A 16,436-nucleotide genomic window follows, 5' to 3' on the forward strand; every position below is an offset into this window, starting at 1 on the left:
ATAAGTTGAAATTTAAAGAAAAAAATTTGATAAACTAATATTTTTTAGGAGAAGCACATGTAAGAGAAAAAATTAATATAAAACAATTGGTATTTCAACATCCAAATCCATAAATATTCAAAAGTATTATTATTTAACATATAAATATTCAAAAGTATTATTATTTAACATCTGATTTTTCTAACAAAAATTTCAAATACATATTCTCGTATAATTTTTCTAACAAAAATTATAAATTTTTTAATGACACGCAAGACCCAAGTCGCTCTACATCAAAGAAACTTATTAAATTGTAATGATAACCTTCAAATCAACTTTTCAATTTTATAGAATTTTTCTATTATTCTCTTCTTCATAATACTTGATTTGGAATTTTGATGAATACCCACATGAGAATTAATATACCCCCCTTCATCAAAAGTCTCATAAACACATACAGTCAATATATCTTCTTGAATCATTCTTGCAACTACTGATTTGCACAAACTCATTATCGACCACAATTATTTTCTACATTAGCCTTTAGTGTCTTGCACACCAGACTCATTGATAGTAACTTTTATAGGATGATTTAATCTTTAATAGCTATAGTTTTTGGCCTAGTGGTAAGCGCTCGATCCTAAAAGTAATATTACTTGCAACTAATGATATTACTTTCTTGAGTAATCCAGTGTAAATAATAATTTAGTCACTTGTAATATGCATTATATTTGTTTGATATGTTGTAAAATGCGTGCAATGTCATATTAATGAAATGAAAAAAATGTAATGATACGATCCTATTTAGGAAAGAGTACGATCGTTTCTGAATTTGAATCCTTCAAAAGAATGACAAACAAAAATAAATTAGAGAAGAATGTGGAATGAGATAGGGAATGGAAGATGTCACAATCTTGTAACTTGATAAGTCAAGTGGAGATTCGCCACAAATATGTTAATCTTTGATAAGAACCAGAGTTCTAATCCAAGAACCAAGAGAATTCTCTCTCAAATAATGCAAATGCATATAATATGACTCAAAAGTATCTACATTAGTTTTTGGTACCTTTATATATAGACACATAAGTTTAAGAAAACTTAGAAAGGTCCAAGCCCAAAAATATAAAAACATGATCTAATTTATAAAAGAAAGTCTAAAGCCCAAAAATATTGAAAAATAACTAATTTTGAAAAGAAAACACAGAATCCAAAAACATAAACTAATTTCCTAAAAATTATCTTTCAAATGTGTTCCAAACCATTATATCCTTTGAATTTCTGAATTCCCAGTTGCTTGTAACATTCAGGAGTCTTTAATATATTTGATTTGATTTTTCAATTTTTTACTCCTTACCTTTATTATAGGTTCTTTGAATCGTAAAGGTTTATCTCTAAATTTTTCTTATATGGTTGTATGAAATCTAAAAATAGTTCTGTATAATCTAACCTTTTAGTATCTAATATGAGGGTTCTGATTTAAAACCATAATAATAGAATAAATAACGACTAAATTGTAAATGAGTTAAAGTATAATTGAAAATAATTATTATTTGATTGGAGTAATAATTTTAAGTGAATGTAAAATAATGTCTCTTCTCTACATAAATATACTTTTATAATTTTATCCATAAAAAAAAGCATAAAAAAGAGAAAAAGTGTTTTCAATTGTAATCTCCCAATGGAGAGGAATATTTATATATATAAATTATGATATTGATGATTTTAATATCTTATTTGAATTTTCTATTTTATGCTATTCTCAAAAGAAACCATTGTTGTGAAGACGGGGTGTTAAAAAATAAAAAATGAAATGAATATGTTTTATCTGGAGATATTTTGTAAGGTGGATAAAAGGTGATACTTGAGCTATAATGTTCCAGAGGAATACTTTGAAGAATTATTTGTCTACAATCTCTAAATAGAGGAACAAACTTTAGAAAAAAATAATACGTGGATAAGATTTTCATATTCTATCGAATAGATCACGTGTGGCGAGCAGGTTAGAAAACTTTAGTGTGACAAGCTTCATTCCATTTTTGCTTCTGTTTCATTTTTAGTTGTTTCAATGCAAATATACCTCATAACAAAAAAAAAAAAAAACACATTAGGTTTCTTCAATTTAATCCTCATCATGTATATTATGTATTAACATTAATTTAAATTTTTGCATGATACGATGACCAACATGTGTATTTCTCTTAAGAGAATCAATATTTTTTAAATTAATTTGATTTTGTTAAAAATAAATAAATAAATCTTTAGTTGAATATGTTACTTCACAGCATGTTAAAATAAGTAAAAAGAAATTAGGCGAAATGTGAGTTGCAGAATAATAAGAAAAGAATATGGTGAAAATGGCAGAAGGGAGGAATATTCTGACAGGGACTGCAAATGGGCCACGCAAAAGGGATATTCAGAAGAAGGACGATAGGAAAGAATATTATGGACACGCGTCTCGAGATAATAATAATAGTAATATCAATTTTTTCTTTTTTTCTTTTTTTTTTCTTTTACTCTTTTTTTCTTTTCTTTTTGTGAAGAGAGAAAAATAAATGAAATAAAAGGAAGAATCCGAAGAAAAGGTGTGAGTTGGAGTTTAGCTTGTAGAAGAAGAGTGAAGTTAGAAAGCAACCAACCATTTTTATTGAAAGCTCGTGGAATTTGATGCAATCTTCCTCTCACTTTCACACCCACACTGTTTTTCCTTTCTATTTTTTTAATTCAAAATCTCATAATCTTTTGTTGGTGCATCCCATGAAGCATGAGATGTAAAGATTTCAATTTTTAACTAAGTTTTAGTATTCACACACTGCAAGACAATGTTACAGATTCTCACATAATATCTCAGATTATGACAAGTTTTAGGTTTTACAAAAATATTTGTGGTTTGTGTTTAGTAGTAAAGTGATCTTTATTTCTACATAGGCGGAACAGTTTTAAGTCTTAATTAATAAAAAATATTTCACATTTTTATGTATTACTAAGATCGTAAATGTGAATTTATGAGATCATTACTGCTAAAATGTTTGAAGACTTAAATACGTATTTATTTTATTGATTTTATTTTTAGTTTCTATAAAAACTTATTTTCAATTTTAGTTTCGAATACTAACCCATATAATTAAAATCAAGATTATAAGTACGATAATAAGTTGTTCATGTAATAATAAATCATGAAATCGTAACATGAATACTAACTTTCAATATATATATATATATATATATATATATATATATATATAAATAATTATTCGATTTTATTAAGAATATAGATTAATCTAATTTTATCATTTAAAATGTATATGAAAATAATTAATATATTAAAATATGAGAATATGAAAAGAATTAAAATAAAATAACAGAAAAAAAATAAATTAGAAAACAAATTGTTTTCGCCTTCATAAATAACATTAATATAAATTTATTTTATATAAGAAATAATAAATAATAACGTTATTCTATTTTTTTTATACAAGAAGTAATAAACATTAAAGTTATAATTAATAAATACCAAAGGTAATTATGTTATGGGTCTATACAAGATTAAGATGGTGGCAACAAGATTAGAAAATTATAATTGTATTAAATTTTAATTGAGAAGTGCTGTGGTGTGTTGTAGCTGGATTTTAATTGTATTAATTTTTTTTTTATTAAAAATGAATTTTAATTGTATTAATATTTAATTTAGTTAGATGAAAAGTTATTGCGTGACTGACAACACATATAACAATGTAAGTAAATTAAATTTTTAATTGTTCACCAAAGAATATAGAATATGAACAGGTAATGCAACATAAAATTCGAAAAAAAAACAACAATCTACTTGATTTTATGATTTTGTTAGACAATTTTACAAATCTGACTATATTACAATTATATGTAGAATCTGACTCATAAATACTATATAAAATTGTAAAATCTTGTAATTTAAATCTCGAGTTTAACAATCTTCGTAACACCTAACGAAGATATTTGATGCTTAGAATAATAAAATTAAACCAATAGTTTCTAATATAAAAGGAACTTATATAGAAAACCTACAACTTTAGTCTATAAGGAGTCACAAGACTTCATTTTTACACTAAAATGCATAAAACTTTCATACATATTTGTAAAATATGGGTTAAGAAGTTCGAATATTAAAGTAGTATATGTAAATGTATTGAATGGTTAAATATTGGTTAAGGTATAGGATTTGATCCAAATGACCAGTTCATAATTTTGTAAAATTATACTAAATTTAAGTTCAAAGTTCGAATTGTAATTAATGCTAATTCATGTGGAGTATTTATCTTAGTTTGAAGCTAATCATAGGATGTATTACAGTGACCAGTGTAATTGATTGGTACATGAATTATTATAGATTGTCACATTTATTTGGGTATATTCTAATAAAACTGTGAATAACATTGAAATGGAGGATTTACAAAACAATGAACTAGTCGAATTTTCAATAGAAATTTATTTTCTAGTACAGTTTTCCCAACGCATAAAAGTTTCAATGGGGACTCGAAACTATGTTTCAGGGGAAATACAAAAAGTCAACACTTTAACATTCTACTGTACCGTAATGAGCTAGCAAGGTGAATTTAATTGAATCGAAGATTATGTATATTCCAAATTTACGTCCTAAAACAAAAAGATGATCTCAAAAAAAAAAAAAAAACATAGGGATTGAAGTTGAAACAAAACTGAAACCACAAGGTTGGGTAAGTTATATATAATGGTTGATGAGTTAATTTGAAAATTAACTGATAATAGCCCAAAAATATATGAATTGTTAAATTATAAGCATTTATTAAAATAATAGGTTTAGTAATTGATAGATGTAAAACGATGGAAATTAACATGCGTATATGATATTTGTATATAATTTTTTTTATTGATAAAATATTAAGTATTTATAACTTTAGTTTTCAGTTAATTTTAAACTCTTGTAAGTCTATATTTATAAATTAATTCAACTATTCATTTTATTTCATATATATATATATATATATATATATATATATATATATATATATATATATATATATATATATATATATATATATACTACTATTAATTTTATATTATATTTTGTAATAGTTACAAAATTTTAAAATATACTTTTAAAAATAATATAGTAATAACACAAAAAATGTAATGGCATAATGAATACAAAAAGGTTTAAATAAAAAACATAATATACAAATATCGAGAAAAACAAAATGAATATAATACCTATTAATAACTAAATATTTTGAATAGTATTATATTTAAAGTAAATAATGTAATATATATATATATATATATATATATATATATATATATATATGTATATATATATATATACATATATATATATAATTAAAATGAAATACAATAATTTCTTTTATAACTATAAATAAAAATAATAAAATTACTTTCAAAGTGAAAACAAAAAACCAGAAATACTATAAATAAAGCAATAAAAATAGAACTTATTAAATATTTTAAATATATTAAATAAATATAAAATAGTTAAAAACCATTGTGTTTTAAAATATCGATAAAATTATTTATAAAATGTTAATAACAACATAAAACCTAAATTTTCAACAAACTAAAAACGTTAAAAAATTAAAAATCACAAAAAATATAATTTCCAAAATCAAGTTATATTATCTATTATCTATTGCAATATATAAAACTCAAAGACCAATATTCAACTTTTTTTTTTGTCTTTTACATTATTTCTTATAATTAATCAGTCTTTATTTTCATCCATTTTAATTTCTTTAGCCTGTGTATTTTGAACAATTAATATAAATAACAATCGCAAGCTTTACTTTGAATACATCTATTTCATTGACTTATATTAGGAAGTTCAAATAAGCATCATATACTCATTGAAACTATTCGGAACACTTATAAAATTCTGACTTATTTTATAAGATATATAAAATAAAAATTGACTAGAGAATATGTATATATATCATGTAGTAGTTTTGACTTTGTACAATTTACAATTGACTGATTGTGGCCATAATAATAATTTATCATGAATACATGAAAGTCCCCGAATATAGGCTTGAAATGAATAATTTCATAGATGCTTAAGGAATTGTTGAGAGAATAATGTGATCAAATTATACTAAATAAGAAAAATTATCATAACCAAAAATGCAAATAATACATATGTTTATTATCACTTTTTCACTAGATGAAACTGACAAGAAATTTTTAAGTAAGAAAATAGCGATATTAGTATATATTTTATACTTCTAATAAATAATTTAATGAAAAAGTAGAGTTTAATTTTATTGTTTGTGTGAAACCCGCAAAGAATGAAGTAAACGAGACGTGATCGAATCAATGAACCATATGAACATAAGAACTTTGGAAAAACCCTGGTTGCGCCTTATTGTTGTGAGTGATGGTTCTGCACCTGGCTTTCTAACCAAAATAACGAAAATTCGATTAACATGCAAAAGAGAATCTTCTTAGCTTCTTACCCACTTCATTAAAGATAGTAGCAGAAGAAGATTCTCCTCTGCTAGGCTCCTTTATCACTCTTTTAGAGCATGATTTTTTTTTTCTTCCCTTTAAGCTTAGTGGGTTGTGTTCCCTTAATTTAGAGTCGCAGAATTGGAACTAAGATATTCCTTTCTTGGAGGCAAATATTTTATTCTGTATAGTGAGTGTCTAGTTTTTTAGATTAGATATTCCTCCCCTTCCCTCAATGCACTCCAATTCATGACAATTATGCAACTTTTGGACTCAAAGAGAAAGTTGCAAGCTAGTTTGATACTAAACTCCTATTTGAATATGTGCTTTCCCTCTCCTTCTTTCTCCCTTTCTCTTTATTCACTGTGTTGGTAAAAATTATGTTCATGGTATATGCTCCCCCACAATTCAAACACTCTTTTCATTCATTCATCATCACAGATTCATTAATTGCTTCTGTAACACCAATACCACCACATACTATAATTATGCTACTAGATACACATGCATGCACATACACATACATATACATAATGATATATGAGTGGTGAAAGGAAGAAAAGATAATAAGATTTTGATTTGAAATTGTTGGAGAATCTGAGTGTTATTTGCGCACAGGCGTAGCTAGTATGAAAAGAAAGGGAAAATAAAAGGATAAAAAGAGAGAAAGGAGTAAAGAAAAAAAAGGGGTAACAGTAAGAAGAATCATCTTTTGTATTAGTGATTTTGAATTCGTACAAGTACAGTGAGAGGTTCTAAAACCAGGCTCTAAGCACATGACCCTCTAATGTCAGACTCTCTGATTCCTTCTAACACACCACCTCTCTCATTTTTTGCACTTTTTTTGCATTGGTTCTTTGTAGGAAGTTACTTCCCTCTGCTTTATCCCATGCTTTTTCTTTTCTTTTCTCTCTCTCTCTCTCTCTTGAACCTGCTTTATTCCCATTGAACTCACCTCTAAAAAGAAGACGATCCTCCCTCGATCCTCCTTGTGTTCAGAAACAACATTACTTCCCTTTCTCTCTCTCTCTCTCTCTCTCTCGCCCCACCAAAAACCACAAAGGAAGAAGCCAAACACGCTCTTTTGCTCTTGTTTGTTCCCACATACCACCCTGTTCCTATTTTGGCATGAACATATCTTAAACAGTGACTGCTTCTGAATCAGTTGCTATAACTATACGTGAAATTAGGGAATGGCATCACCATCAGAACTTAGTCTCGATTGCAAGCCCCAAAGCTATTCCTTGCTACTCAAATCCTTTGGAGATCAAACTGATCAGACCTACAAGCTTGAAGAATTCCTCTCTCGCTTAGAGGAAGAACGTCTCAAGATTGACGCCTTCAAGCGTGAGCTTCCTCTCTGCATGCAACTTCTCACCAACGGTACACAATTCAAATCATCCTTTCATTAAACCCACCATTAAATTAATTCAACATAAACATACACAATCGTAAACCTTAAAGATTCAACCTTCCGATTCTATTTCAAATATATGCAACACTAACAACTTAACCCCTTCAGGATTTTGTTTTCTTATAATTCAGATTTTCTAATAAAGTCTAGTTTGAATGTATGATTAACCTTTATATATCATCATCATATCCTTCTTATATGTTAAGAACACGAAACCATGATTTATTTCTATAATATTCTTCTGTGCACACCAAACAATTTAGTGATTGCCCACGCAATTCTTTTCATTGGAACAGCCATGGAGGCTTCAAGACAGCAACTCCAAGCCTTTAAAGTAAACCATGGTGCAAAACCAGTTCTGGAAGAATTCATACCCATGAAGCACTTGGCCTCGGAAAGCTCAGAGAAGGCAACAAACATGTCTGACAAGGCAAATTGGATGACATCTGCGCAACTGTGGAGCCAGGCGAGTGAAGGAACCAAACAACAACCAACATTAACATCACCCAAAGAAGCTGATATAGGCTTCAGCATCAGCCCCAAGCTGGGTCTAGACAACAAACAGAGGAACGGTGGAGGAGCCTTCCTTCCATTCTCAAAGGAGAGAAACTCCTGCCAAGGCTCTACATTGCGGCCTCTACCAGAACTGGCCCTTGCCTCTTCCGAGAAAGAAATGGAGGACAAGAAACGTGCAGAGGCGGAAAAGGGAGTTTCGTGTCAGAATAAGAAGGAGAATTCTGGCAGTGATGGTGCTGTGGTTGATCAAGGAAAAAGTGGTAGCCCAGTTGCATCATCTCTCGCACAAACAACAACAACCACTGCGCAAACTCATAGAAAAGCTAGAAGGTGCTGGTCACCAGACTTGCACCGTCGATTTGTTAATGCTCTCCAGATGCTCGGTGGATCACAAGGTATATAACAGTTTAAGTTAACATAGTTAATTGTTTCTTTCTTTTGTTTTGTTAACTGTATAACTTTGATAAATATTCAATTTTTTGTGTCCGACAAGAAAGCGTATTACAAATATAACATATTAGCTTTATAATATCAATTACTTTAAAGGTTGTGATAAAGAAAGGGATTTCTAATATTTTTCACGGTCTTTGGAAATAAAAGAACCAAATATATTAAGAAAAAGGTTTATGTGAATTTCGCAGCAGTGAATAATTATGTGTGATTTTGAATTTTTGACAGTGGCAACACCAAAACAGATAAGGGAGTTGATGAAGGTTGACGGTTTGACCAATGATGAAGTTAAAAGCCATTTGCAGGTAAATGTTTTTCTGTTAAATTCTGCATGTATGTTCAGACAGACAGGCAACTTTGTTGTTACTGTACTATTACTGTCATTGTCACCCTGACTTACCGTTCTGCATCCCAAAACGAACTTTTTGTAGTTTTGTTACCGTGTTCTTTTCTTCAACCAATTAATTAAGGTAAAATTCATAATTAAATTTCTTAATTATTCTGTTAACAGAAATACAGGCTTCACACCAGAAGACCCAGTCCAAGTCCTCAAGCGACTGCAGCAGCTCCACAACTCGTGGTCCTAGGCGGAATCTGGGTCCCACCGGAATATGCCACTGCGGCACACACAGCCACCCCAACTCTCTACGGCGCCCACCCAACCTCTCACGCGCCGCCGCCACACTACTGCACTGCCACTCCTGTGCCGCAAGAGTTCTACACCGCGGCGCCGCAGCAGCAGCTGCTTCCGCCTCCTCCGCCTCATCACAACCCGCTGCACCACCTACACATGTACAAGGCAGCGGCACACGGGCATGGGTCGCCGGAATCGGACGTTCCCGGCGGAGGAGAGAGGTCGGAGAGCATAGAGGACGGGAAGTCGGAGAGTAGCAGCTGGAAGGGAGAGAGTGGGGAGAACGAAGGGGAGAGGAAAGGGATTGGTGAAGAGAGCAATGGGAGTGAAATCACTCTGAAATTCTAGGGTTTGTGAGAAGTGGTTTTAGAATTAGGGTTTTGCTTGCATCCTACCCATGCATGTTCAACTATTCATTAACAAGAATGGGAAAAAAACAAACTAAGTAGAACAAAATATCCTAAGCTGTACTTTTTGCATATATTTCTGTGGTAGCCTCTGCTGCAGAGGGTAAAAGAGGCATAAAAGTGGACATTTGTTTTGTTTTTGCTTTACCAGATGCAAAGTATTGATGCTGCTATGTATCAGTATCAGTGTACTACTATCAAGGGAAGAATTGGATTCCTATAATTGGCATTTTCTGGGTTACAAATTTACCCTTAAGTTTCACATGGAATAACAATGTCCACCACTAAAGTCCTTACTAAAAGGATTTTTTTATTTTTCCATTGTTACTTGGACTGTTCTGGAGAAGGAACTGCTTAAAAAGAAAGAACAAGAAGAAGAGAAACACAACTAGTGGTTTCATTAAATTTTTTTAATCAATTATGATGTTCTTATTCAAAACAACATTTAGGCGATTTTGTAAAATGTTTTTTCTCAAATTAATTAAATTACAATTTCATTTTAATAATAATGAATATTGACTTTTGTTATTAATATATGTAATTTTAAATAAAAATAGTTATTGATAATAAAAAGTCGTTTATATTTAACCACAGAAGACCTTTTGTCTGGGGATTTTCATTCTTTGAACTAATGGCTGATCACTGGACAGTTTTTTTCTGTAAAGCAATCAATCTTTATCTGTGGGAAATTCTTGGGGTATGCAAAAGAAATACTGCACACACAACACTTGTTATAAGCGATTTTGAGTTTGTTTTTATACTAACCTCATTTGTTTTTATAAGCAAAAAAAAAACAGATATTTTTAATTTGAAAGTTACTAATCATAAGTTTAACCACAGCATCAAGAAACCTTATATCGGACCAGCAACTTCTTTGAATAAAATATTGGGTTCAAAGAGGTGGTTATGAGAGATTTTTGTAAATGGATATTCAATTTTCTTTTTAAATAAGGTCATAATTTGAGGAAAGTCAAGTTACTTAAAAAGAAATTACAGATGTTGGCTTTAAGTTCCTTAATCTAAAAAATATGTATAAAAGATAGGAATATTAGCTTTACAACAAATTAGAGTAAAGATGAGAAAAAACTTCAACTTGAATACTAGCTCATTCTCCTAGAATACATTTACTTGGTCACTTGATCAATTATTTTTGATGAAACCAATTTCACTATACTTTCTAGCTTCTGTGACGTTCAATACAAAGACTACGACCACCAATCAAAATATTAAGTCTTACAAGATCTTAACAAAACATCTCGTGAAATTTATCACAATCACACTTTAATAACACAAAAGAAGAAGATCGCTTAAAAATTTAATTTAAAATTATTAAAAAAAACATAAACACTTTTTTATCAATAAACAATTAATAAATATAATAACATAACACTTTGGGGATGCTCTAACCCTTTTACAAAAATACAAAATGATCCAACTTGAGTTATATATATATATATATATATATATATATATATATATATATATATATATATATATATATATATATATATATATATATTAGCAGATGGACGATAGCTTAATTAAATCTCAAATGAGAATAAGTTAAATATGTTAGAAAACGTCTTTATTGCACATGACTAAACAAATACACAATCATATGTGTTTCAAATCATATGCGTTTCTCTCTCAAGATACAACAATCTGTCAGATTGATCGAGTTAAGTGAAGGATTTCTGAACCTTATGAACACTAATGTCTTAAAGATATTATAGAGAAAAAAAGAAAAATATTTTTGAGAGAACTCTAGTGTTTATTGCTCTTATTATTATTATTATAATTGTTGATCTCTTATTTTTATATATATATATATATATATATATATATATATATATATATATTAGTGTTATTATTGCTCTGATAATTATTATTATATTATTTCATATTTTTATTATTATTAATATTATTTGAGTAATCATTTTTCTAACAAAATAATCACTCAAAAACACAGTTATGTGTAAGCATGAGCCAAACCAAATACCCTACACCAACCATATACAAGATAATAGAATACTCATTCAAGAGATGTGTACATTGGGATGAGTTAATGGCTTTCCTGCTGCACCATAACAAATTGCACATAATATAGATCATATAACTTTGGTATTGTCCACTATGATACTCTCTTATCCATAGTCCCTGCAAAAGTGATAAACAATACTCCTTTGTTGTTTAACTCTTTGCAAAAAGAAGAACAACACTCCTCTGCATGCTTCGTACCTACAAAAAAATAAAGAAATGCTCGCTCCAACTATCCCCAACCCAATATAGAGCAGCAACATCCCCCTATTGTCTACCCTAAAGTATGAATGTCCAGGAGAGAATTTCAGCATAACAAAACATTTGTGCACCTTCCCATAGCTTTATATGTGTTTCGAAACATTTGTTTAGTCATCACAAGATATCACCCCTGCCTTACATCCACTTAAACATTGCTAAGCTCATTACCTATTTAATCCTTTTTCTCACTATTTGTCTTCCTTTTTCACTTTCCTTGTAATTTTATCCCTGCACTATTTTGATCCTTTGTGTGTATACTCTTATTTCCTAGTTCCTAGTATTGAAGTCATTTTATTTTCAAAAATATTTTAAGCATGAGGCAGGGCTCAATCACCAATCTGAGTATGTAAATGACAATTTTGAATACTTGTTAATAATCCATCCCATGATTTTAGTTGTGCCATTGTAAGTACCTTTTAACATCTGCCATTTCATATCTAATAATAATATTATTTCTATGATTCTAAATTATCCAAACTATTGTCATCTACATACATTTCCAAACACTATTTTGTATATTGTTCAACTTTGTGAGGTAAAATTCTTAGAAATGTTTTGCTTTAAAATGTTGAACATTATTAATACCTATCATTTTTTACATTGATTTTGCACAATCCTTGACACATTGCATGTAAAAAATAAATGACTTATGCATTCTTCCAACAAACAAAATCTATTATCTATTCTTACTAATAAGAGTGATAAATACTTATTTTTCATGCTTATTTTACTCTAATATTTGTATTCATTAATGTGTAATATGTTTTTCTCATGGAAAGATGTAAGACTTTTATGTTTTCTTTTAAGTTAGATATAATTTGTTTTTTTGAGATTATTGTGTAGGAGAATGAACATTTGAAACCAGCAGGTAACTATTTATGTACCATAAGGGCACATTTCCTAGAGAATTTGAATATGATAGTCATGTTTTAGAAGATTTGTACTTAAGTCATCCTCAATATGAAGGGTCTTCTAAACATGAAAATATTATGTTGAACTAGAGATAAAATGAATTTTGAGTATCTAAATAGGTGTGAATTTCAATTTACAAACTAATTTTGTGAAGTTAAATTAAACTAAAAGTTTACTTTTTAAAATGGTATCAGAGTCATTTAAAACCTCTTTTCACAAGATTAAATCTTTTTTAAGAAAATTATTGTTTATTAAACTTATCATATTATACACGGTCAGACCAACTCACCTTACAAAATTATTTTATGAAATTGAATTAGTCTTAAATTACTTTTTAAGATATTAATTTTCCTCATCCGCAATTTTTCTTTCACTTACTTATGGTTGGAAATTCAACGAAGCTTTAGTATTCATTGTCATAGGATATGTAGCACCAATACAGAAAGAGGGCACGACTCCGTGACATTAAACAGAAATTAGAAACATTAAAGAATCTTTGAATGTAGGAGTATATGATAAAACATAATTAAAAATATTTTTAATAATACATATACGTAATATAAATATTATTGATTATATAACTATATTTCTACAATTATAATAGAAATTTACATAATATATATCTGAATATTTAGCACCAATATGTCATCATTGATATTGTGTCGGAGTAATTATTAAAACTTTGTTGGAATTTGTTAATCTTCTGGTTTTAATCTTGCAGCATCGATGACATTACTTACGAAAAGGGAAGAAGTGAATGGTATTTCTTATCTTTGCCTTCTACTTCTTCTATCCACTAAAGAGGTTGAGATAACAAAACAATGTGTAGAGAATTTTATCATTTTATTTTATTTTCTGTAACATTTTAACATGATTTATATTTGTATACTAATTTTATTTAAATGTAGGATGACTCTAAAAAAAAGGTTAACATTTCTTTAATGATATTACAACTTATAGTAGTTACTAATACTTGATCTTCTTCAACCATTGTCATTTATTGTAATTTCTTGTGTTCATTACATAAGAGAATTAACACTTTGACCATGAGACACGTACTTGACTCGTAAGTTCCTAATTCTATTGTATTTTCTATGTTATATAAATTAAACATAATAAATTGAAATATTAATATAATGTAATGAATGTTTCTTATACCTTTATGGAAGCTCATTTGAGATTAAGCTACAATTCACTACACTTTACATAAGTTATTTGTCTTACAGTTATTCGGAATGATATGTAGTGACACAAATGTATACATTTATCAATATTATTCTGTAGTGAAAAGCGATAATAAAAAAGTAACCTAAAATTAAGAATGAATTTCACTCTGTTTATTGAGTCAAATTTTGAATTTCTAATTATTCTGAAAGCATACTCTTGAAGGACGAAGAAGATACGGAGTTCATTAAAATTATTTAAAGTATTTTGTATTAGTTGATGATTTCTTTAGTTTTATTTAAATTTACATGTGAATGTTATATTAGTATTAACTTTTTTTTCTTGTATGATATTTAATTAATGTTTATCATTATATGCATATTTATTACAGAGAGAGAGAGAGAGATTAATCAATGCTATAAATACTAGCGAAACCAGAATAGGCTTCGGCCTATGTATTGAAAATTCAGAATGGGCTTAGGGCTATTTATTGAGAATTCAGAAGGCCTATGTATTGAAAATTCTGAACGGGCTTGGGGCCATTATTGAAAGGCAATTGCTTCCTCAACCCATCAATTTCTTCATGCACCCAATCAATTTTCAAAAATGATCATTTTATTATTATAAAAGTGACTTTCGGATTATGAATTCTGAAACAGGCTTTCCAGAATTTTTGAAATAATATTTCCGGAACAAAATTTTTGAAACGCAATTTTCTGAATAAAATTTCCTAAACGCGCGAAATACATTCTTAACATATTTTTTGAAATAGATTTTCAGAATTCAAAATGCATATAATATTTTCTGAAATAAAATATTCAGAACACCTCTACATGAAATGGATTTTGGAAAGCTTGTTTTGGAACGGATTCTTTTAGTATTTTCTACCTTCTTCTGCAGTAGTGGTCCGGTGATGATGGCGGACAATGGAAGTGGAGGTGTTATGCAATGGTGATGGATATTTAAGTATTTTCCTTATACTATGGGTGCAGAAAGAAATTGATGGCATATACGAAGCAATTGCCTTATTGAAAATTCAGAATGGTCTTAGGGTAATGCATTGAAAACTGGTTGTATGGGTATTTTTCAAGTAAATAAGTTTTAGGCAACTTCTTACACCCCATCAATTTTTTCTGGCACCCCATCAATTCTGGATTTTACCTTCTGGAACACATTAAATCAATTTCGAAAAACTTTTTCCACAAGACACTCATCACAATCCTGTTCCGGATAAAAATTTCCAGAAACTTTGATAGGGTGGCAGAAAAAAATTGATGATGATCAGGCCTTGAGAAAAATTAAGGCACACTTTATTTTTTAAATAGTATATTCACTACCTCACCTGCCCTTCAGTCTACAACTTTATTAGGTAAATTGCCTCGTTTTTGAAAGGAAACAGTTTTTATTTCCTATTGTAAGTATTCTTTTTACAATTTCTTCTATGGTTTAATACAGTAAAGACTGCATCAAAACCATTCTTGGATACATAAAATTCCTATTTTGTGCAGTGGAATATGTTGAATTTCAAAAGCAACAAATTGTAGAATACGTTTGTCCCAGTAAACCACCAAAGTAGACAGGCCCAATCCATAAGTTACCCAAATCAAGTAAAACTTTCATGCCAAGGATCCTTCATTCTTTTTTTGAGACTAAGTGTTCCAGTTAAGACGTCGTGACTAAGTGGGACATCAACCAAATTTGGTTAAACGCTTCAAGTGGAAAAACTACGCCTACCAATAACTTTTGGTAAGGATTTTTCAGGACCTCTTAAGAATAAAAGTCCATATTTGTGAGGATGTCAGTAGTTCAAACGTTAGAATATTACCAACAAAGTTATCACTCTATTTGCCTATGCAACAGAGCCAATAAGCATTTGCCTAGTAGCAAGTGCAGTACACCAACTCGACAGTTTTTTCATGCCAAAATACAAGCTTTTTGGTAAAACATACCACTTCATGCAATAGAGTACTGTAGTGATATGGACCATACCCAAACAGTTATTGTTCTCTCAAGGTCACCAATCAAACTAAGATAAAATTGTAGAGCATTTAAGTCTACTTAATAAGTCAATCTCGATAATATCGCTAAAGCGTTTAAGTGAATCATAATGTCAAAGGAATATTTCTACCAATAAGGGATTATTCATATGAGAAGGACAGAAAGGATCAGACATTAGGTTAAATAGAGATAACAA

The 16,436-nt window shown here is 29.2% G+C and overlaps 1 protein-coding gene across 1 annotated transcript; it reads left to right on the forward strand.

Annotated features, from left to right (window-relative positions):
- Positions 1-7,274: 7,274 nt before the first annotated feature.
- LOC114175700 (Homeodomain-like superfamily protein) lies at positions 7,275-10,130 on the forward strand. Its single transcript, XM_028060485.2, has 4 exons — positions 7,275-7,830; positions 8,158-8,772; positions 9,056-9,132; positions 9,339-10,130. The coding sequence occupies exons 1-4, from the start codon at positions 7,641-7,643 to the stop codon at positions 9,807-9,809; spliced, it is 1,353 nt and encodes a 450-aa protein (XP_027916286.1). The 5' UTR covers positions 7,275-7,640; the 3' UTR covers positions 9,810-10,130.
- Positions 10,131-16,436: the final 6,306 nt, after the last annotated feature.

Source organism: Vigna unguiculata, chromosome 3, assembly GCF_037176805.1.
Source record: "Vigna unguiculata cultivar grain cowpea cultivar isolate G323 ecotype 2 chromosome 3, ASM3717680v1, whole genome shotgun sequence".
In the NCBI taxonomy this organism is placed as follows: domain Eukaryota; kingdom Viridiplantae; phylum Streptophyta; class Magnoliopsida; order Fabales; family Fabaceae; genus Vigna; species Vigna unguiculata.

What these genes read in the sequence shown, in the direction of transcription:
- LOC114175700 (XM_028060485.2), top strand. Translation starts at nt 7,641, where the DNA reads ATGGCATCACCATCAGAACTTAGTCTCGATTGCAAGCCCCAAAGCTAT. An exon ending in CATGCAACTTCTCACCAACG is followed by an intron (nt 7,831 to 8,157) that starts GTACACAATTCA and finishes TCATTGGAACAG; the next exon opens with CCATGGAGGCTTCAAGACAG. An exon ending in AAGTTAAAAGCCATTTGCAG is followed by an intron (nt 9,133 to 9,338) that starts GTAAATGTTTTT and finishes TTCTGTTAACAG; the next exon opens with AAATACAGGCTTCACACCAG.